This window comes from Haliotis cracherodii, unplaced genomic scaffold (assembly GCF_022045235.1).
Source record: "Haliotis cracherodii isolate W230 unplaced genomic scaffold, xgHalCrac1.p SCAF_13, whole genome shotgun sequence".
Lineage (NCBI taxonomy): Eukaryota > Metazoa > Mollusca > Gastropoda > Lepetellida > Haliotidae > Haliotis > Haliotis cracherodii.
Window position 1 is genome coordinate 12,678,026 of NW_027266268.1, and position 24,151 is coordinate 12,702,176.

General features: G+C 40.4%; 2 protein-coding genes across 7 annotated transcripts in view; both read right to left on the minus strand.

The window, feature by feature from the left end:
- Positions 1-20,416, minus strand: part of LOC139459476 (uncharacterized) — a 59,914-nt gene extending 39,498 nt beyond the window's left edge. Inside the window, exon 1 of the mRNA XM_071240916.1 lies at positions 20,346-20,416. The gene's annotated coding sequence lies outside the window, so the exon portion shown is untranslated. The remainder of the gene's footprint in view (positions 1-20,345) is intronic.
- Positions 7,142-22,444, minus strand: LOC139459632 (uncharacterized). Of its 6 annotated transcripts, XM_071241220.1 has the most exons (7): positions 18,077-18,148; positions 16,974-17,020; positions 13,700-13,870; positions 13,188-13,325; positions 11,759-11,849; positions 10,667-10,790; positions 7,142-9,311 (listed from the first exon to the last, which is right to left on the minus strand). In XM_071241220.1, exons 3-7 carry the CDS (start codon positions 13,866-13,868, stop codon positions 9,231-9,233), a joined length of 603 nt encoding a protein of 200 aa, XP_071097321.1. In that variant the 5' UTR covers positions 13,869-13,870; positions 16,974-17,020; positions 18,077-18,148; the 3' UTR covers positions 7,142-9,230. The 6 variants fall into 6 exon arrangements, with proteins under 6 accessions (XP_071097321.1, XP_071097320.1, XP_071097323.1 ...); XM_071241219.1 differs by lacking the exons at positions 16,974-17,020; positions 18,077-18,148 and adding an exon at positions 22,362-22,444; XM_071241222.1 differs by lacking the exons at positions 16,974-17,020; positions 18,077-18,148 and adding an exon at positions 22,362-22,430 and having other exon boundaries at positions 13,700-13,857.
- Positions 22,445-24,151: the final 1,707 nt, after the last annotated feature.

A 24,151-nucleotide genomic window follows, 5' to 3' on the forward strand; every position in this document is an offset into this window, starting at 1 on the left:
ATCTTGTCTTCCTGGTATTGAGTACTGTCTGTTGACGTCTTGGTAGAATCGTGTCTTCTGGGTATTGAGTACTGTATGTTGTCGTCTGTGTAGAATCTTGTCTTCTGGGTATTGAGTACTGTCTGTTGTCGTCTTGGTAGAATATTGTCTTCCTGGTTTTGAGTACTGTATATTGTCGTCTGTGTAGAATCTTATCATCTGGGTATTGAATACTGTCTGTTGTCGTCTGTGTAGAATCTTATCTTCTGGGTATTGAATACTGTCTGTTGTCGTCTGTGTAGAATCTTGTCTTCTGGGTATTGAGTACTGTATGTTGTCGTCTGTGTAGAATCTTGTCTTCTGGGTATTGAGTACTCTCTGCTGTTTGCAGTGTATTGTTTCATGTCTCATGTGACCTATGGAATATTGTTTGTGCACTCCTGTTGTTGCCTGAGTATTGAGTACTGTCTGTTGTTTTCTGCTGTGTATAGTCTACCGGCTTTTGTGTATTCTCTGTTGTCTTCTGTCGTCTTTTACTAGGGTACTACCTGCTACCTTTCGTGTTCTCTCTGTTATTTTCCGTGTACTGTGCACTGTTTGTTATCTTCTGTTTACTGTATGTTGTCTTTGTTTCATGTGTTCTGCTCGCTTTCTTCTGGGTCGTGTATTTTGGCTGCTGTCTTACGTGTACTTTCTGTTGGTCTCTACTGGGGTTTCAGGTGTCTTCTGTGAACTGTCCAGTCCTTCCTTACTATGTGCCTATGTGCCTTGTTTTCTCACATTATGTTAAAAATATTCAACATCCTTACTATGGACACGTGAAAATCGGGGTCTTCAGCAACCCATGCTTGCCGTAAAAGGCGACTCTGCTTGTCGTAAGAGGCGACTTACAGGATCGGGTGGTCAGGCTCGCTGTCTTGGTTGATGCATGTCATTATATCCCAATGGCGGAGATCGATGCTCATGATGTGAATCACTGGATTGTCTGTTCCAGACTCGATCATTTACAGATCGCCGTCATAATTTATTAGCTGGTAGTGCGGCGTTAAACACGACCTAACAAACAAAACCTTACTATGTTCTGTGTTATATCACTTAATGTTGAATATATTCGGCAACCTTAGTGTGTGCTGTGTGGACATATTCAACATTTTTACCATGTGCTTTGTGAGATCACATTATGTTGAATAAATTCAACAACTTGACTATGTGAGTGATATGACACTATGTTAATTATATTCAACAACCTTACTATGTGATGTGTGATATCACATTATGTTGCATATATTCAAACACTTTACTATGTGATGTGTGATATCACATAATGTTGAACATATTCAACAACTTTACTATGTGATGTGCTCATAGGGGAATAAGGAATAAGTTCTCAACAACTTAACTGTGTTTCGAGACAACGCATGATCTTAAAATGTCGAAAGCATGTTGCAGAATATTATACGACTATTGTTTGATTCAGAGATGAGTCTCATCAGTTGGAGATCTCCACAGCCATGTGGCCAGCTAGTAGTCATCTTTCCAGCCTTGTAGATACCTTCATCAAAGGCTTCACGAAAAGGCAGCGTGCACCGCCTATCAACAAGAATGCTTCTGCAGATGAAAAAGATAACTTTTTCAGGTGCGTTATATATGTTAAACCAAATCTCATTGTCAGGATTTAAATCAAGGTTAGCCAGGGTTAGGATCAGGGTTAGGGTTAGGGTCAGGGTTAGGGTTAAGAGTCAAGGGTCAGGTGAGAGTTAAGTACAGGAATAGTGACGAAAAGCCAACATTTTTGTATCATCTGCCATCCGTAAGAACAAAAGGTAGACGCAATAATTTCAGCATAGATAGAAATAAACAGTTGAAATATTTTGTTCGGAGTTTCCCAGCAGTTTATATGAAATTTGTGCTTTATCTGTCCGCGGGGTGCGGGCCAAAACCATGGCCCATTCAGTAACAAATCAGAAACGAGTACCTTAATAAAAGGGAAAATAATATAGGCACACGCAAAAGAAACACAAGTCGAGTATGCTGTATACATGTTATTTATTTTCAACAGGAAAGACAAGAAATACTAGTAGGGGAAGATTGACAAAAATTTGACTGAAGACAGTTTTAATGGATTAAAAAGGCAGGTGACATAATTGTGTATTTTTTTTCAAATGTTAAGGGCTTACACTGTTTCGGGTCAATACCCAAAATGTCAGTCAATACCTGGTGTGACCACCATTAGCATTGGTCACTGCCATGCATCTCCTGTACATAGAGTGGATCAGACGATTTGTGAAGGCCCTAGGGATCCTCCTGCACACATCCAGAGCAGCTGTGCGTAGTTAATCGGCAGTTGTAGGGACTGGGCGCACATTGTGCAGACTTCTTTGAACCTCATCCCACAAGTGTTCGATGGGGTTCAGATCAGGGCTGAGGGCTGGCCACGGTAGAACACGGGTGTTGTGTTGTTGCAGAAAGGCCATGGTAGCTCTGGCAACATGGGGACGAGCGTCGTCCTGCTAGAAAATGTGTTGTTGATGTTGTGCAAAAAATGGAACATCGTGGGGTCTGATCAATTGGTCGATATACCGCTGAACAATGACCCCGTGTCCCCGACCTTGACCAACATTCAGAAAGCACATTGGTCCAAGGCTCGCATTACGTCCAATCCCTGCCCATATCATGACGCTAGGTCCACCCCATGGATCCCTTTCCACAACGTTTCTGTCAGCGAAACGATCTCCTCAACGCCGCCAAATTTGGACTCTTCCGTCTGCATGGCAGACACAAAAGCAACTTTCATCAGAGAAGATGACACGCTCCACTCACGATGACGCCAATTGTGATGACCCTGTGCCCACTGAAGTCGTGCATGTCGATGCCGTAGCTGGAGAACAGGACGACGTGCTGGTCGGCGACATTTGAGGTTGTTGGAACGGAGACGTCGGATCGCAGTGTCCCGGCTAATGTGTCGATTATGTTTTCCTATGGTCTGTCGTGCACTTTCACTTGCAGTTAGGAACGGATGTCGCTGGTGTTGACGGGTAATCTGCCGATCTTGTCGAGGTGTGGTGACCCTAGGACGACCGCTCCGATTAAGGTCATCTGTGGTCTGTGTAGCATTGTATCGATGCAGGAGATGGTAAATTGTGGTTATGTTAACGTTGAAATGACGGCCAACATCTAGGACAGACTCTCCAGCCTACAAACTTCCGATAGCCTGGTTTCTCTGAATTTGAGTTAGGCGTGGCATTGTTGACCAAGGAGTGGCAGCTCCAAGAATCGTCCAAGTTTTATACCCACAACAGTTCGTGACAGTTCGTGCATTTTCGATTTCGCGAGAAATGGGTGCATGATACCCACATATTCATTGAAATGGTGCGTTTTGGGGATTCGTTTTTTATGTTGCGTTTTTACTCGGGGCTTCCAAAATTTATTGTCCCGTGTTTGTTACCTATTTGCTTAAAACCACTTGCGTTTCTTTTGCTTGTGAATATATATACGGTAAGGTTTTTGTAACACCCCAAGAGAATGACAATGGTAGGCTGGTAGGCAAGTGGCCAAAACTTTTGAATATTTATTGTTTGATTCTACACAGGCGTCAACAGACAGTACTCAATACCCAAAAGACAAAATTCTACATAGACGACATTTTATATATTAAAATGTTTCAAAAATGTAAACAAGGAAAAGTAAGTTGAAGCACGTGAAGCATCTGATTGGAAACAAATGAATACAGGAAAAGCAAATTGAGGCAGGGATGTAACAACACTCTAGATCTCTACGAGTCATTCAACTCTCGTATGCTGTAAACAACAGAGACAAAAACCTTTCCCTATTCAATGGACATCAATGCCAAAAGCAGTGTCGATTGTAAGATTCTAATATATCATGAGCACGTGTTTATGAATCATTTTCAAATAGTGAATATGTTATGTGTTTGCGACAAGGCGTACGTATCCCGCCCCATGCAAAGGCAAGTTGAGTTTTCATCTGAGTTATTTTTATTCATGACAAAAGTGAGTCACTCATTTCAGTGGACCGTAACGATAGTCATCGAGACTTAAATTATCGTTCTATTCTTAGCGTCACTGGCTCTTCTACACGTATGTAACTGGTAGTTCTTACATTGTTGTCATGTGCTGAAATAGAACTTTATTGTGACGTATATAGGCCACGTGTTACTTTGGGTCTTCCAGCCTTTGCGCATCTCTCGATGGTCTCCTTTAAATAAATACATGTACATACTCACTATTATAACATGCGTCTGTTTATGTAGGAGAAACATGATGAGATTAAACGTGTTCTACAAGCAACTAAAAAACTATCAGAAGATACAGACAACGCCGGCATATGACGTGAGTAGAGTGAGTTAGTGAGTGAGTAAGTGAGTAAGAACATATGTTGATGTTGATGTATTTCTTTATTCATTTCGCACTGTAGGCCATCGGCCCATTGTAGATTTAGATAGTTAGGTCCACAATGGACATTAACAAGCTTCTAATATTTATGGCAAAAAAAAAATATAGTGAATGTATATGACATGATGACAACAATAGGTTAAATTTATGCTATGTAGGATGGACATGATATTTTCCTGGAATTTATCTGTTTCTAAGATTATTAAATGTTTTACAAATTAACAGAAAATGGTATTCGGTTTCGATAAGACCAATGTTACAGAGGTCTCTTGGGACATTATATAATATCTACCCACTTCAATATGGAGTGTGTTCGAACTACAACGATAGCAGGAAAGCGCAGTACGACATTTACCAATATTGATATTTAGAAGATACGTTTAAACAAAAAACTAATTTAAATAAAGAATAGGTGTACATTTTCGGACTACTAGCTATCTCTGAATGCCATTCTTGTTCATGTATATATGTTAATCGTGATACAAATTCAAATATAAATAGTTTTGGATAAGAAATTGATCAGTTTTCCCAAACATAGCCGAAACCAAATTATTTTTAACCTTGGATACCCAATTAATCTTGCCATTTACAACTTCTTTAAGCAAGAGATTATAGCTCTTTCTTGAGTAAGGACTATATAATCTTACACCAGTAAGTAATACAACGCTTATATGCTGAAATGTACAAAGGATATCGGCCGCACAGAACATGTCATATGATAGATTATGTAGATTTGGAGTAAGTAAAATTTTCAGCCTAATATGCAGGCTACATCACGACCACAAGTGTAAAAAATACATCTTGGACAGTCGGTGCAGGTGATAGTGTGATCAACGGTTCATGACCTCAGGATACGATGTCACACAATATACACCAGGTCCCACACTGCTACCACATAGTAACATACCAAATGTGTAGGTGAAAGTGTGATCAACGGTTCATGACCTCAGGATATGATGTCACACAATATGCACCAGGTCCCACACTGCTACCACATAGTAACATACCAAATGTGTAGGTGAAAGTGTGATCAACGGTTCATGACCTCAGGATACGATGTCACACAATATACACCAGGTCACACACTGCTACCACATAGTAACATACCCGTGATGATCTGAGTTAGAATTGATCCCTAGCAACCGATGCTTCATGTGAGAGGCGATTGTGCTTGTCCTAAAAGGCGACCAACGAGATCTTTTGGTCAGGCTCGTTGACTTGTCATCGTATCCCAGTTGCGTAGATTGATGCTCATGATGTCAAACACTGTTTGTTTGTCGTTTAAACGCCGCGCTCAGCAATATTCCATCCATATGACGGCGGTCTGTAAATAATCGAGTTTGGACCAAACAGTGACTGATATCATGAGCGTCAATCACTGGATTGTCTGGTCCAGACACGATTATTTACAGACCGCCATCACGCATCTGGAATATTGCTGAGTGAGGCGTTAAACAACAAACAAACATTGTAACATTTTCCTCGGCTGTTTTGGCGAGAATGGAGTAGTGGGATATATTTTCTCTAGGAATACGCACATGTGTCTTTATGACTACTGAACATAAGAAATATGATACATGTTGCTTGTGTTAAACCATAAATTATGATTACGCGTATAGAAATCCTGAAACGTGCGAGACCAATGAGTGTCAAAAATTAATCCGAAATGTAATTTTCCAAACGTATTTTGAAGAGATGCACCCATCTGACAAAGTGTGTCTGTGTTCTAGTGGAGGAGTGTCGGATATCGGCGGACAGGCTGGACTGTGGCTGGGCCTCTCCCTCCTCACCCTGGCCGAGATTTTCGAACTCATCGTGGACGTTGTCATCCATCTATGCACAAAACCTTTCCGATCAAACAAAGGACGGGTGAATCCAGGCGAGAAAAGGGGCGAGGTGCACTTTCAGAAGTCCATTTGTTGTTTTAGCCGTGATTTCGTCCTGATGTCAGTCAAACTATTTCTGTACTCAATTCCGTGACTTCTACACGAATATGTTAAGAGATAATTTCAATACGAATTCACCCTTAAAATCCACCATTTCAACACTAATAGTCTATTGCTAAATGCTATGATTTCAACACTAATACTCTTGCACAAAACGCTAATAATCTATTGCTGAGTGCTATTATTTCAACACTAATACTCTTGCACAAATACGATAAATGCGATGATTTCAACACTTATAATCTCAACAAAAGTCATGATTTCAACAATAATACTTTGCAGTGAGCCATGAGTTCAACGCTAATGCAAGTACACAGAATGCAATGATTTCAAAACTAATACTAACATTTTCTTTAGATAATGAGATTGCTTTAGCTTTGCTAGATATTGTCAGAGTGAAGACGGGGACTGAAGCTTCATGATGTTGTTCAAAAAGCATTTGATAGTGCCATAAGTTTGACGTAATTCCAGCTTTGATCCAAGCCATATAAAACTAAATACTAGTAGTTACACATTTCTGTGTTAGTGTCCTTACTTTACTGTGCAGCGGTTTGTGTCTGTTTCGTATGTGTGTATGTGTGTGAATTGAGGTTTATTGAATCCACATACGTGTTTTGGAATAAAGCACACCGATGCCCCCAAACCCGTACCCCCATCCGAACCCGCACACGCACGCACATGCACGCATGCACGCACGCACGCACACGCACACACACACACAGACACACATATCCTTTTGTTTGTAAAGAACGCAGATAGAACTTTCTTGACATTTATTAGATTGCTTATACATACTTTGGATCTATTTTTACAATGACATATTGGCATGTTAGTATTAAATCGCTGTGAACAAATGCTGCTCTACTTGTGATTGTAAGTGATTTCAAACTTTAGTCAAACAACATATTTGATTAGCTGGGATAGGTTACCTTCAAAACAATAGACATTTTACGAAAATAAGTTTTGCTGTCAACATGTTGGCACATCTTGATAAAATCGTTTGAGAATAATAAGGGAACAAAATTTTCCTGTGACGAACAGATGAATCACCCATGTTAAAAACATAAATCAAAGAAAAGATATAATGTTTATTTGTTTTCAAACTGAAATAATAATTACAACACAGCAGTCATGAAAATCAGATGCGGCAAATTTTTGAATAAGCAGTCTACCTCATCACAGCAGATATCTTACATTAAAATACGAAACAAATACCTCAGAGGTCAGGATAAACAACACAGTAACCATAGAAATATACTGGATCAAAAATTTAAAAAAATAATTTCATCAGAACCATTTCCGGAGCGACTTTATGCGCTGGGCGATATCTCATGATTTCATATCACTGTCAGCTACAGTTTTTGTGTTATTCTACGTGATTAAAATAGCTGTCTGAACAGTTATCTTACTTACTTACTTACTTTGGAGATTTAACGTGCGCTTTCCGACTGATGCGTATTTCGCACACGGACAGTTATCATTGTTGACTTATTTATAAGAATTGCCTTCAATATTGGTTTTGTTTGATGGATCTATAAATGTAGGAGACCGGTGCGCCCGGATTTACAGTGTGGACGCAACGTTTATTGCTCTTTAAACAAACAAAATCCCATTGTCATTTCATAGAAATACTGTCCACGTGTATTACAAAAAGAGAAAACATTAGCCGGACATAAATATGTTCTGTGTCCAACAAAAGACTCACGATTTCTCCTAAATTTCAAATGTTTCGTCCCCTACTGCTGTACCAGTTGCGGATGCGCCACTCACATAATGTGCATTAAAAAAACAACAAATATGTGCTCCTGAGGACACACAGCAGTACTCCTGCCATGCGACAGTGGTCTGTAAACAATGTGATCTATGGACAAGACAATCCAGTGACAGCTTTGTCGTAGAGTGTATGATACATCCTTTCCATGTTTTGCACAAAGATTTCTAAAATTTTGCACCAATTAATCACATTTCCTCATAAATATTTCGCTGCCGTCATGAAAAATGAAATAGTCATCCAGGATTCAGTTAAGGGATGCCACAGAGCATGTTTCTGCCTCTCAGTATAACAATAACGTTTGGTCTTGAGCACGAAACAAGAGTTTAGGTGAGGTGAAATTGGGCTAATCGTCGCCTTCAAGAGTATTGCACCTATACAGCGACATGTCTAGTGTATGCTTGTACAAGTCAAGACTGATGCCGGTTTTATATATAGTGCTAGCCCACTGAGATACTGTGCCACCTAATTATGCCAATAAAACAGAGCATACTGACTGCGAGCTGACCAGTTCTTATCCCCTTATGCCTAGCACAAGGCAGGGTAATAACAAGTTTGATCTGTCAACGTTTTTTTGGTATCACGCGACCTGGGATCGAACCACCGGCCTTCAACTCTCCAGGCAGACGCTCTCTTTCCACAAGACAACGGAAGCGATCTGCATGAAGCAAGTTCGGACACAGATCTATGTACACGATAAAAAAACTGAAAATACATTGATATTGAATAATGGGACATAATGAATTGACAATGATGAATAGAAAAGTCATCAAACTTTATCTTTCTAAATTGATAGGTGTGCGGACTGACGGAGTCACAACGTCTACTCGACATGAATGACTTCTGTACAAGTTAAATACAATATAATCATAGAATTCAGAAAACCCGGTTAGACTTGTTAATACACACAATTATCGTAGAACCTCCAGTATACATGTCCATTGTGTGTCAGATTAACTGCCTCATTACTTATGAGCCATATCACTGGAGGTCGTCATCAGTAGGTCAAGTGTTGCCTGTCAGTGGTCAGCGTCAGAGTTGTTAAGTGATCAGATACGGAACTCATCTGTGGTCAGCATTCAGTGATCACCGTTTGGCGAAGCAACGCAGAAACTTGGCGCATTAAAGTAAAGGACCTCTGCGTTGTAGTGTAGCTGTAGAATTCCTGAATCGGGCTTGGCGTAATCTAGCTTTTTTCATCCACTGAAACAGCAAACCCACGTAAATGTAATGCAGGTATTGACAGCATCGTAGCTAAAATATATATCGAGAAGGTAGCAGAACAAAGAACGTATGCTGCCTCCACGATACACGAAGAATCATCATTCAAATATGATTACATTTTTCTTGAAACTGAACTGAAATGTAAACAGTCATTATATTCTACTACAAGGGAAATTAAGGGACACATTGCTCTTTTTGAGAGGCTGCATGTAAAGAAATGAACTCAATCTTTGAATCTATTTTTTCATCGGTGTCAGACAACAGAACTACAATATCAAAAATATCACGTTGTAAAGGTGTCCTTTGGATTTAAAAGGTAATAAAGCAATCATCATTTATGTCATTGGGTTTTAACCCCCAAGAGTAGTGATTCAAGTGAACCCAAAAAAATATGCGTGTATAAACATAGGGTGTGAGTGAGTGAGAGAGTGGATTAACGCCGCTTTTAGCAATATTCCAACAATATCACGGCGGGGGACACCGGAAAATGGGCTTCAAACATTATACCCATATGGGGAATCGAACCTGGGTCTTCGACGTGACGAGCCAACGCTTTAACCACTAGGCTACCCCACCGCCCCTTTAAACATAGGGACACAGGTACACATGTACAGGTTGAGGGGTGGTACAAATGAAACCAATATAGATATGTGTATAAACAGAGGGACACGGATAGAGGGGTGGTACAAATGAAACCAATGTAGATATGTGTACAGAGGGACACAGGTAGAGAGGTGGTACAAATGAAACCAATATAGATATGTGTATCAACAGAGGGACACAGATAGAGAGGTGGTACAAATGAAACCAATATGGATATGCGTATAAACATAGGGACACAGGTAGAATGGTTGTACAAATGAAACCAATATAGATATGTGTATAAACAGAGGGACACAGGTAGAGGGGTGGTACAAATGAAACCAATGTAGATATGTGAACAGAGGGACACAGATAGAGAGGTGGTACAAATGAAACCAATATAGATATGTGTATCAACAGATGGGACACAGATAGAGGGGTGGTACAAATGAAATCAATATAGATATGTGTATAAACATAGGGACACAGGTAGAATGGTTGTGTAAACAGAGGGACACAGGTAGAAGGGTGGTACAAATGAAACCAATATAGATATGTGTATAAACAGAGGGACACAGGTAGAGGTGTGGTACAAATGAAATCACTGACAATGTATGAGTATGAACATTGGGACACAGGTTGTGTAGTGATGGTATAGTTACAACATATTTATCAACACCAACCACGTCTCCAACATAAGTCAGTATAAAGTCAGCCATGAGTGGGATCAGAGTGACTCCTGGCCCTCCTACCTCTGTAAATGTCATGTCAAAGCAGCACCACCACATAAAGTCCACGTAATGACCATCATACACCTGGCCGACCTTCCCCTTGGCTCTCTGTGCCACCCGTCTCTCGCTGTACTTCAACGCCAATCTGAAATAAAGTATAGAGTGAGATCATGTACACACATGTTGCAAGGTTGTTTCCCCTCCCTGTCTTCTGCTCTCCATGTAAGAGTTGTTTCCATAACATAACCAAATCATGCCCATCTACTGATTATCTGTGAACATGTACTGCATAGATTACAGCTGTAGCTCAACATGTCACTAATTACATACTGTCAGGGTATTTTTATATACATTCTACCTGTGAATTGAGACCAATATATACAACACTGAAAATGGAGTGCTTATGTGGGCAACAGTGCATGTACGACTTGTCTGACGTTCACTTAACATTTTACTGCCGCTTCAACCGATATTGTTCTTTAAACTCAAACGGACCACAGCCAGGAGAAAGATCGATTGTTATTATGATGCACTACCTCGGGAAAACGTGTGTATTCCTAAATTTGCTGAAACATATCTGTTTACAAAATATATACAATCTCCCGTTAGTTAATACATTACTCTGATATTATGCATATGATAATAATATCTTTTAAAGATACTTGTTAGTAAATGTCTGGGGAAATAAATGAAACCGATACAGGCAGTAGACCTTTACAACTTGCAGTTAACAAGGGCGGCCTGAAGTAAGAGGGTACAGGCGAAAGTATCATATAAAGACACTACCAGTAGACGTCTCCACACCTAGCGCTGGGACCCCTGGGTCTGTTACTCGGCATTTCTCAGAATCACTGTTTGGAGACCTGACCATTGATTAACCTTTGCATGAATGTATATATGAAAGCCGTCATAGTACACAAAATGTTTATATTGGGCCATGCGTTGATTATGTACAACGTTGTACGCAAACTGGTAAATTGTATTGCATTTTTTATTGTATTTTGTGATGGACAACATTCAACATCATGACAAACTGATGTAATATCGAACATACAATCAGGTAGATTACACAACTGTAGTGACCAGCATACATCATGTGAACGTCACACTTACGTCGTACATGAAATGAAAGGCTCCTCCACATTTATTGGTTCTAGGACGATCTTCCGAGTCTCCTTATCCCGCATGATGATCATCCCGTCTCCTGCAATACACACCTAGAGGTAGGTCACATGTCTACACACTGCATACAGTCATGGAGGGGTGACCAACTATTGTGAGAGTGAAATGTTAGGAACTAAATATCTCGTATACATTTAGACTGGCATACTTGGTAATAGTAACATAGTCTCGTAGAATCAGGTAACTGAGAAAGGCAATCATCTAGTTTGATCTCGGAGAATCAAACAGGGTTATCTTAAAATTACTACTATCACTGTATTCAAGCCTCTGACACTAAGAAGCCTGTATGATGATAGTGAGTGAGGTTTCACATCACTGTAGCAGTATTTAAGCAATAAAAGGACTTAATGATCAGTCATTACGTTTGATCTTGAGAACACTGTACTTAAATGGGGAAACTAACATAAGACTTCAATATCTTTAATTACTTTAACAACCCCTATACCCAACTTGTTCGTATGAGTTGTGGACATAGAGAAAAGGGTTTTCCCGTATTCCGAACGATTTGCAATTCAAAGTTTGTCCGTCTCAAGCTGTTGACAGTCTGAACAATACACGCTCATTTAGTTCAGGACGAAGCAGTGAGATATCTCTGATATTTATATATATATATTTAGGTGATTATTAGTAGCAAGGTAGTACATACCGAATGTGGCAATTGTTGTCAAAAATACGTTTGTATCCGCATTATATTACCTCAACACCCCCACAGTATTACATACCACACCGACCACACTGGGGAAAAGATACTTCAACTATATCAGTTAACACTGGGCCATGTATCCAAACAGTAACAAAGTTCTACAAGCAGATGCTAGTGGGTCATATCACGCTATTTCACTAAAGATCGATCACAGATTATTTGGGATTTTATAAAAAATCACAATTAAGGTAGGTAATACACAATATTCGGTAGCAAATTTGACATTTTCTATGAGTGGACCACCTCCATGGTTTAGTGGATAGATCATTTGCACCGAGAGCGGAAGTTCGGTGACTGTCCCGTGGCCTCGTCACATCAAAATAGTGTAACCTGCCTGGTGCCCGGCATTAAGGCGAAAAAACAAGAACTAGTCAGACTGGAGACATTATACATGTCAGTGACTAAGTGGAGTATACATGTTAGACTGCAGCATGATTTCTCAGTTGGCTGAATCTGTAAAACCGTCATTTCTTAGTCCGGACTAGTACACACAGCGTTCATGCATGTCTCAATAGATGTGAAATAATCTTGAATGCGACATTTAAACTCAATTTCACTACACCTCATTTGTCACTAGTCTGTAGTGAGTCTTTACATGTATGTCAACAAAGCGCCACTAGAGATATAGAGGGAGTTTAAAAAAATATTCTATCTCACCTGCATAGATAGACACACGTTGTGTATTTTCAAAAAACACAAAATTCCCCAGCTTCAGTTTTCTCCCCTTCCTGTCTACAAGTCTCACACTGGTAGTCGTGTGCACAGTGGAAGTTGATCTCAGGTCACGTGATGCATCTGCAAAACCGATTCATGTACATATGATGCTACTTCTTTAAACCAACAAACCCATCCTGCTAAACGATAGGCAATACGCTTGACTCAAGTAGAATACAAAATAAAAGGAAAGTGTGCAAATCTGTGTATGACAAGTAATTTATAGAGTCTCATTTTTAAAAGTAATCAAAGTTTATTTAATTTCACTGAAGACATGAGCAATTGTGGAACTAAACTGAATTCATTCTGTTGGAGAACAGCCCCACTTCCTCTCTGATATTAGTATGTAAAAACCCATTTACATCGTCATGTGTATTGACTGAGTGAGTTCGACCAACTTGACCAGCATTTTGTAATGTCACAGCGTATCCTTAGTTTTGTATGGGGAACATTACCTTGTGTCACATCACGTTCCTCTGTTGGATGACACTGTTTGCAATTGTAGGTGTTGTGGGTGATGTTGGTGATGTGGCAGTTGCTATAATAGATGTTGTTGTTGTCGCCGACCTGCATTCCCCCCTGCTGTGTGTCCATCACTAACGTTGTCGACGGTCTGACGGCCATGACTGTGATAGGAAATATTCAAAAATAAGCCGAACATTCCTGCATAGTAACTGTAAACTATTTACTCACAAATTCAGGCACCTGATGCATGCTCGTCGCCGATCTGTTCTATGACCCTAAACTATTTATACACAGTGGCGCCATCAACAAGTATACTCTTCGAGAGAAACATATTTGAAAATGTTACAATTCGTGTTGTAATCGACAGTCAGGTGACCGCGAGCGGTTATATTTAGCAGTGATCTTGGTCAAAATCGCTTAAAATATTACATGTGCGTACTTTTCTTTCAATTCGTGTTGGGCACGCGCTGCTAAATATAGTCGCTTGCAGTCACCGCAGTCGGATTGTAACAGCGTGATCAAAACTCAGTTTATTATTTGGAAAATGGAGGTTACTGTTAGTAATAATCCTCATAGGCGAAATGTCTTGTGTTCACTTTATAAGTAAAAGCATACAATCAGCTGTCTTTGTTAATGAATCATCGCGTTTTTTCGTGATTTTATTTCGACCCGTGAAGATCCGGGGTAGAATAGGTCTTCAGCAACCTTATATGCTTAAAAGGCGACGATGCTTGCCGTAACAATCGACTAGCTGGATCGGGTTGTCAGGGTCGGTGACTTTGTTGATGCATGTCATGATCTGATATCCCAACTGCGTGAAGTTTGCGCCTCTATGTTCATTACTATGGGTATCGGGGTTAAGCTTCACCCGGAGGGCCATCCCAGTTCCCCTTTAAATAGTGCAGGTGGGAGCTACATGACTGAGTTATCTCCCTTACACAAGTCAATTTCTGTATGTAGACAGCATGTATTAATTTCTAGGACAAAGACATTTTTCAATAGGATCAAATTCTCGTCTAAAACACAAATAAGGTAAACCAATAACGTCGGTCATGGAATAAAACAATTACATTATGAAGACCACTGATCGAATCAATAGTCCATCAATATTGACTGACGTGAACAGCCTCCACACCTCTCCAGTGTTTGACAACAGACACACAAGTGGTTCCTCAAACATAATTTGTTAGCTCATAGGATGTACATGCATGTTTCACCTGGACAATTCATAAGGGGAATCACCTACACACGAACACGTGACACGCGATTAGATTTGTGACAAGGACATGCGTCATACAATTACGGAGCTTGGCTCCAGCTTGACACACACAGAAGACACAGCAGGGAGTGTAGGGTAGGCCACTGGGGCGTGTTTTGGCTCGTCACGGTACTTGCTGCTTTAATCAAACAATGTCAAGGAGGCCGGACACACTGCAAGTGATCACCGTGACTGGTGTTCACGAGTGAGTGAGTGATTTGGGTTTAACGTCGTTTTTAACAGTATTCCAGTGATATCGTGGCGTGTCAGCTTAATGTGGGATGAAAGACCGAAGTGATGCAGGTCTCAGACGTTTGCCACATCGGTGAAACCCACGAGCACGGGTATGGTGCTGACAAACCTAGAAACATAATCGGGGCGAACCAGGATTCGAACCCAAAGTCATAGGTTTCTGGCGTGTCCAAGGGACGCAACTCTACGCAGCAAATCGCGGTGATTCAGACGACTGGATCACCCGTGCCCCCGAGTGTTCACGAGTTGGTCCTGCATTACCACACAAAGGGTATAACCTACCGACATACATTTCACATCGACAGTTTATCATTTACTCAGTGTTCCTGTTTTGTGAAATATATGATAATGTTGGTGTTCTTTCAGTGTAGGGGCGGTCGGGTAGCCTAGTGGTTAAAGCATTCGCTCGCCACGCCGAAGACCCGGGTTCGATTCCCGACATGGGTACAATGTGTGAAGTCCATTTCTGGTGTCCCCCGCCATGATATTGCTGGAATATTGCTAAAAGCGGCGTACAACCATACTCACTCACGCACTCCTTCAGGGTAAGACTGTTGACCTCCAGCTGCCCGTGCTAGTGGTATGAGGCGGCTAGGTTCATCTGGTACTTTCATCGAATTCCCATGTGCACCAACACTTGCATTTGATGGCGTTCCCCTGATAGATATTCATTATGAATTTGATGCTAGAACTCATGTTCGAATCTCAGATATTTCCATTCCTAATACATGCATGTGTTTTAATAAATAGACACGTTTAATCAGAAGATTTCTTGTTTCATTCTTTTCAACCTCGATCCCTCTCTCAATGATGGAGCCCGTTACTTAAAGGTCCTAACACAGTGCCTCCATATAACATCAAAATAAAGGTCAGTGATATTGGGATGTTATGCAGAATGCATGATAAACAATGTGTTACGTTTGTATCATTCAGTATTTAGAAAAATAAAAGTAGAAACAATTAATTACTTTTGTGTCAATACTGATGTCAATACTGATGTCAATGCTGATCAGGAACAACAGTTGTCCACAACACAGCAATTGGCAGTGTAGAGTTGCCTCCCTTACACTGGAAGTAAACCTGTGATCGAGTCACTTCGGGCTTTCCTCACACAGAGTAAGCTGATAGGCCGTGATATGACTGACTGTGGACAGCTGCGTTGAACCAAATTTCACTCACTCACTCACTTCTTTATACAATAGGCTTTACATCATGAAATTTGGATTGGGTTTAATAAGTTTCATAGTTAGTCTTCGTTCTTATATGAACTATATAGTGGGATTCTATCACATTATGTGTATTCAATAATGCCAGGGTATATCACAGAACGACTCGGCAGTATCCGACAGGTAGGTATCGTTGTACACCTTCAAGGGAGATGAGAATGTCAGTTTAAAATTTCACTACTCCACTGAAGGGGTCATTATGTCATGCGCCTTGAGTAAGTGAGTGAGTATAGTTTTACGCTGCTTTTAACACTTTTCCAGCAATATCACGGCGTGAGAAGCCAAAAAGGGGCTTCACTCATTGTACCTTGGTCGGGATTCGAACCTGTGCTTTCGTTGTGAGGAGTGAACGCTTTAACTACAAGGCTACCCCACCACCATTTTCATACGCTTTAAACACGACCCCTCTATGCCTTGGAGTTTTTCGCCTTATATCTTATATTCTATTCATCATTATATCCAGGGAGATAGGAATAGGTTTAACACAAGCATGAAGTCTCATGTCAAGAAAGTGTGAACAATACTTACACCGGTACGTACCCCATGTATTTCTAAGACGACACTGAATGCAGATACTGGAATTATAAATGTCTCAGATTGATAAGGCGACATGTCAAATGTCTTTGTATGAACGGGTGTTGGGTCATATCCTACTGTCTGACTACTTAAAGCAATGTATTAAAGTGAATGGAACGGACAAACCAGTGACTGAAAGGACGTGCAAAGCTCCACGTCATCGGGGCACGAAGACACTCAATGAATCAAGTCACAGAGCCTGACCACCCTATCCATGTAAGTGGACTCGTCCGACATGAATAGGATACGGGGACAGTGTTTCTCAACATTCCAACAGGACGAAACTTTGAAGATTGTGTGGAAAATTAAAACTTATCTCAGATAAGAGTTTAGTAGCTGCTATCACTATTTAAATAAACACAGACAGACAGACATACACATACACGCACGTGCCTCCAAACAAGATAGTGAGTGAGTGAGTATGGTTTTACGCCGATTTTAGCAATATTCCAGCAATATCACGGCGGGGGACACCAGAAATGGGCTTCACACAATGTACCTATGCCGGGAATCGAACACGGATGAGCGAACGCTTTAACCACTAGGCTACCTGACCGCCCCGCATCCATACACATCCATACATACCGACATACATATAAATAATAATGTATGCCGAGGCGTGTAAATGTTCGGCAGTGTGTACCTGCCTTCGTATGTTAGGACTCAATATTGACAACCCGCGAACCTAGAAGTGATATAAAGGTAAGTTATCTCCCTTTAGTTGAACAAACCATTATTTAGTCTATTTATAGACACAGCAAAGAACTATCTTTACAGCTTTCGTCATTTTAAGAAGGATCAAATACATGTTCGAAAAACACAGAAAACTAAAAAAACTGTACTTTTACACTGAGCACGGACATTTATATTATCATCGTCAAAGCATCAAACCACTGCGTCCATGTTATCGATGAAGACGAGGACAGACTCCCTACTCCCCTGTGGTTGACAACATGTCGGCCTGGCGTTCCTGATATATGGTTACTTTTGCCGACCCTAGAAGACACAAGTTGCATACAGAGAGTACCATGACGCATAAGGATGATATTACTTACTCGGTTGATGTAAATAAATGCAGACTCGTCACAGCAGCAACCCTATCTGTATTACCTGTATTTTTCACCTGGGAAATACGCAAGGGGGAATCCCCTACCTGATCACGTGATGCGTTTGCTGAGAAGCTATTGGCACAAGTATCAGACAATGTATATTGCACACGACAAATGCATGACAAATGCATCCCAACAACAAGCAATGATGGTTATTGATACAGAACGACGGCTGACTGTACAACTGATTTAGGGATATGATTTTGAAATGCCACCAGACGAGAATGTTACTAGCTCCAGTTATTTCCAATGCTTACATATATTGCTCCATATTAGAGCCACAGAGCAGATTTGTTCGTATGATGCTCAAATTCTCAATTTCTTGAATATGAGCTGGGTAAGATTTTGATTGCTCTGCATTATGAAAGACAATTTTTTTAAAATCAGTTAATTGAAACACGGAACAGGCATGTTAAAAAAGCATGTTATCTAAGAAAACGCTGGCCGTTAAGACACGCGCACGCAAACACATGAAGATAAAGGCCTTCAGCGACCCATGCTTGTCGTGAGAGATAGCGATCGGGATTGATGCATGTCATCGTATCTGGTCTTGACTCGAATATTTACAGACCGCCGTGCAGCATTAAACGACAATCAAACAGACATATAAGCTCCTCACAGTGATAGTACGTTCCCAGTGCTCTCTTCACAGAGCTACAGAGTGTCCCATAGTGTTTTCCAAATAGATTCCTGATTCGGAGAATACTACACTAAGAACATTTACATAATGTACACGAATCGTTTTCAAAATGGTGTACTTATATTTATATAAAATGTAATTTATATAATCATTTAACAATTTTCTATGTACTTATCGGGTTGGAATCACCACGAGAGTACGGATTTTTGGCCGGGTAAAAATTATCGGTCCAGTTTTCAGCTCGATAATTATTTTTTATTGTTCTGGCACGATCTAATATACATATAGTCGTAGATGAATGCAGAGTGTCTTAGGAAGTGAATCTTGCTGCATTTGTCGTTAGATCACGACGCATGCATTTTACTGAAGAATATTAAGTGCGATGCAGATTTGGGTCGGGGATCTATAAGGAAAACACTATGGGACAACAAGTAGCTGTGTGTAGCGAAAAGTCAATATCGTTTATAGGGAGCAGCACTGAGATACGGTTACCACAGCTGTCTCGAACCCATCTGTTACACAAACAAACGTAAATTCATCTGGGAAATAGCAAGTCAAAAGTAAAACTGTTTTCCGACTCTCTAGAATGGCATTCCCACACACATAAAAAAAATGTCACTACATAAGAGGTTAAAAGGTAAAGTTTGTAAAAGTTTACAAATGATTGTAAGGGACAGTTGCACACTGGTGACATTGATGGTACCGGGAAGGTAACGAAGGTGTCACGAGCTGGGAAAGAGCTTGATACAAATTATTTTTATCTCACCTTACAGTAAAAAATTAGCTACTGATTAAAATACTAGCTACTGATTGGTTGGGCTTATTATTTTGCATGTTGCCGGCTCGTGAAGCCCACTGAGAAATCAATGGTAACGTATCTTAGGAAACTTGCTTATCTCGCATAAGTATCGTTGAGCTGAAATGAACCGATGTTTGTACGACTGCGTTGGGTAAAGGGAAGTAATTTGGTTCGTTTGTGTCGTTTGCAAGCTGTCAAAATGGCTGAATCAAAGCGTTTACTCAGTTAAACTTCGGACACATATTCCGGATCTGTATGAATTAATATCGGTGAGATGAATTTGTTATCAAGCGATCCCTCGGGGCATATGGTGTGATGTACCTCGTGTGTGAGCCAATGTGTCTAGCGGCTTGGGTACATAAGCTCACACGCGGGGTACATCTTGGGGTACATAGTCTTACATATACTCACGCGCAGATTAAATCACACCTTTACCCCTCCAGATGGGTTGACAGCTTGTAATGTTATTGTCTATTTATAGACACAGCACATAACTACCGTGTGGACATCGTCATTGTTACGCAGGATCAAAATACTTATCTTAAATACACAGTAAAAATATAACTGTGTACGTTTAACACTGAATACCATCTTTGGATTACGGGGATCATTCGTCCATCTGAACTATACAATATACATGAAAGTACCAGCTGAGCACAGCCACCATATCTGCCCTGTTGTCGACAACGGACGCCTACTGTGATGACAGATGCCAACACAGGATGACTTATTATGGATACAGAGTTATAATGATGTATTATGATGATGGTACTTACTCAGTTGATATAATTAACTGCAGATTCTGCCACAGTTCCTCTACTTGTATTACCTGTGTTTTGAACCTGGTATTCACATACTGGGGAATCCCCTACCACATCACGTGGCGCGTTTACTGACCAGGTATTGCCTTAAATCTCATACAATGTACGCATCACCCTAACTCAGACTGTTTTCATAACGACAAGCCAGGCAAGGACGAGTGTTGTCTGCTGGCGGCACAACATATTTAGCCACATCATATCAAGTTGTCACTGGCTTTACATATTCTTTTTAAAAATAATCGCCAACGTTTCATGTGTTTTTTTCATTACATGCAACTATACATTGCTCTCCTATCATACCAACAGAGCAGAAGTTCTTTTGATTGTTTCGTATCGTATGCTCTTATGCTCACATACAGCAACAAGAGACACAACACGTCATACTCTCTTAGAGGTCGTCGAAAGCTCAGCTCTTTATTCATACTGTTAAAATTACTACGATTATATATTATTTTTTTTTTTGGTAGACTTGCCCGTTCTCTGGGTCTTCTTGCAAAATAAATACTGACATAAAGTTTCCATAACAATTGGCATTGTCAGATATGCAAGGATATCATAAACAGTCAGGGAGGTTGGACATGCATTGAGGGAAGTGATCCCAATTAGGTTTTTTTTCTAAGGATTGTTGCCGAATGTTGGAACCCATCTTACTCGTCCACTGAAACTGAGCAATGGGGCAGCATCGTTCAATACATACATATAGGGCAGGGACATAGAAAAGCTTTCTTCAAATCACACTATCACAGTATGAATGTAGGGATCCACTATGACGTCACAAGACCTGAATATACAGGAAGATGGGGGAGCAATCCTCATTAATCAGGATTGGTCATGTAATCATACGCACGCACTCACACACGCACACACACATTCGCGCATATATGCACACACACACACACACACACACACACACACACACACACACACACACACACACACACACACTCACTCACACACTCACACTCACACTCACACTCACACTCACACTCACTTCTCTGTTAGAGTACTCGTACTCGTATGTCACAGATTGACAAAACGAAATGTGTTTGAACCAACAGGTGTTTAGTTTATTCCTAGTGTCTGACTTCTTACCTGAGGCAAGCCTGGAACTACTGAATCCCGATCAGACAAACCAGTGATTAAAAGCAGAGGTAACATCATCGGGTCACGATGACACGCAATGAATCAAGTCGCAGAGCCTGATCACACTGTAAGTGGATTTATCGGCCGTGCATGGAGTACGGGGGCAATGTTGCTCAGTATCCCAACAAGAGTGAGTGAGTAAGTATGGTTTTGCACCTCTTTTAGCAATAGTTCAGCAATATCACGGAGGGGACAACGAAAATGGGCTTCACACGTACCAACGTGGTTTTTTAACCACAAGGCTACCCCACCGCTACGAATCCCACCAGGAAAAACTTTTGAAGATTGTGTGAAAAATTAAAAGCTCTCTGTAAGGAATTATCACATACTATCGCTATTCACACACACACACACACACACACACACACACACACACACACTCACTCACTCACTCACTCACTCACTCACACTCACTCACTCACACTCACACACAATCACACACACACACAATCACACACACACAATCACACACACACACAATCACACTCATACACACACAAAGTAAGTTATCTCCCTTTAGTTGTACAAGCCATCATTTCATAGTCTATTTATAGATACAGCACATCACTGTCTTACGTAGGATCAAATACATGTCCGAAATACACAGAAAACCAACAATCTGTACACTGAACACGAACATTTACATTATCATCGTCAATTTATCGAATCACTGCGTCCATCTGATCTCAACAGACGAGGAAAGATTCCATATCCCCCTGTGTTTGACAACAGACGTGCCTGGCGTTCCTGAAACCTCCATGCCGTTACTTATACTGACTCGAGACCACACAAAATACAAACAGAAGGTATTATTGTGTCATTACTTACTCGGTTGATGTAATTAACTGCAGGATCTTCTTCTGCCTGTATTACCTGTGTTTTGTGCCCGGAAAACACGCAAGGGGGATCCCCTTTACGCCAGATCACGTGGTGCGTTTACTGATCAGCTATTGGCACAAATCTCAAACAATACATGCAGCACACATGTTCAGACGTTTAACCCAACGACAAGCCTTGCAGGGACGTTTATTTTTACTGATTTAGCGACATGATTCCAAATTGCCACTACCCCAGAATGTTACAAGCGTTGTGCTATTGACAATACCCACCTATATTGCTTTCATATCAGAGTCATTGACTAGATGATTGCTTACATGGTTGATTTACTGATATTTGCATAGTTTATTTAACACGCTGAATCCGGCTGAATATTGTCTCGTATATTTGTCAATACTCCGTTTTTCAATCTGTTGGATATGAGCTAGGTAGCTGACACTAATGCTACATTTATATTCAATTTGTTTTATTTCTGATTAAATGACATAATATACTGATACGTATGTCTCATTTCCCTAAATGCATACCTTCTGTAACGACTGATTGTTTCACAGTGTGAAACAAATATTTCAAAACATCAAAAGTTTAATATCTGTAAATATCCCGTAAATCTGACATATGGTGGTGGCCATAGTTCCACAAACAATTCCATCAGTATAAATATCACAAGTTGTGTACAGGATATAGGGAAGTAGTAGCTCAAACAAAGCATAGGTTCCAAGTACACAGCGAGGGTGACTTGTCTTCACACCCTGTCGCAATCTCAGCTCTCAATTCACACCGAGATTGTAGCTCGTTGTGCTCATGGGTACAAGACTACGTGACAGACACTATTTAAGTCATGGGATCCGCTCATGTCTTCATGGATTCGGAGCAGTAGAAAAACAAAACGTTTACTGACGAACACTTTCCCCAGACTTCAGTTCACCCCGTCCACCCAGACGGACGCAGTATCTGATGAAGGCCACGTATCACTGAGCGACATATTACAGGTCCACCTTCTGTAATGCACCTTTAACTCCATTGAAGAGAGTATGGCGAAGATATAAAGTTCTCATAACAATCGGCATTTTATCACTCAGGCAGGGGGCCAGAGACAGTTAATTTAGACACTTATTGAGGGATATTAGTTAGGTTTTTTTTCCTAAGGACAGTTGGCATAACAACTAAAATATACTTTGGATAAATACGGAATAAATACCAAAGACACCACAGAACTCAAAGACCGCCCAGTTTCTTTAAAGGATTCTGAGAATAAGGATTTTCAGACTTACTTAACTTGTCTTGTTCTCCTGGATATACCAATTGATAGATCGAATGGCATCTTCATGATGGGATTTAATATTACAACACTATTTACATAAACAAGCACAGTTTATAAAAAACATGGACATCTATGTACATTATATATACAAGATTGACATCCCGTCTTTTCTCGGTATTTTACATACACTTTTTAATAGGCCAAAGAACATGATATTATTGTTCAATGGGCCAGTGAACAGTTTAATGTATTGTTACAGCTTTGCATGTACAGAGTGTGTAAGGTTTTACACAACTTCCTCAGTAGTCCAACAATATCACAGAAGAGACACCAAGAAGGGGTGTCCTACATTGTGCACATGTACCAGGACGTTATTTATTCAACCATAAATGCACCCAGTTGTCTTCTATGTTGGATACTGGATATTAGATTCATTCTTGTATTCACCCATGTACAGCTCCAACAAGTTCTACACTGTATGTCACCCATGTACAGTTCCACCAAGTTCTATATTTTA

Bases quoted from the DNA above. Each gene is read 5' to 3' on its own strand.
- LOC139459632 (XM_071241217.1), bottom strand. From the start codon at position 15,833: ATGAAAGTACCAGATGAACCTAGCCGCCTCATACCACTAGCACGGGCA. The intron at 13,871-15,778 runs GTCAACAGTCTT...TTCCTATCACAG, and splicing joins ACTAGCACGGGCAGCTGGAG to TCATGGCCGTCAGACCGTCG. The intron at 13,326-13,699 runs GTAATGTTCCCC...TCGGTTTTGCAG, and splicing joins GGAACGTGATGTGACACAAG to ATGCATCACGTGACCTGAGA.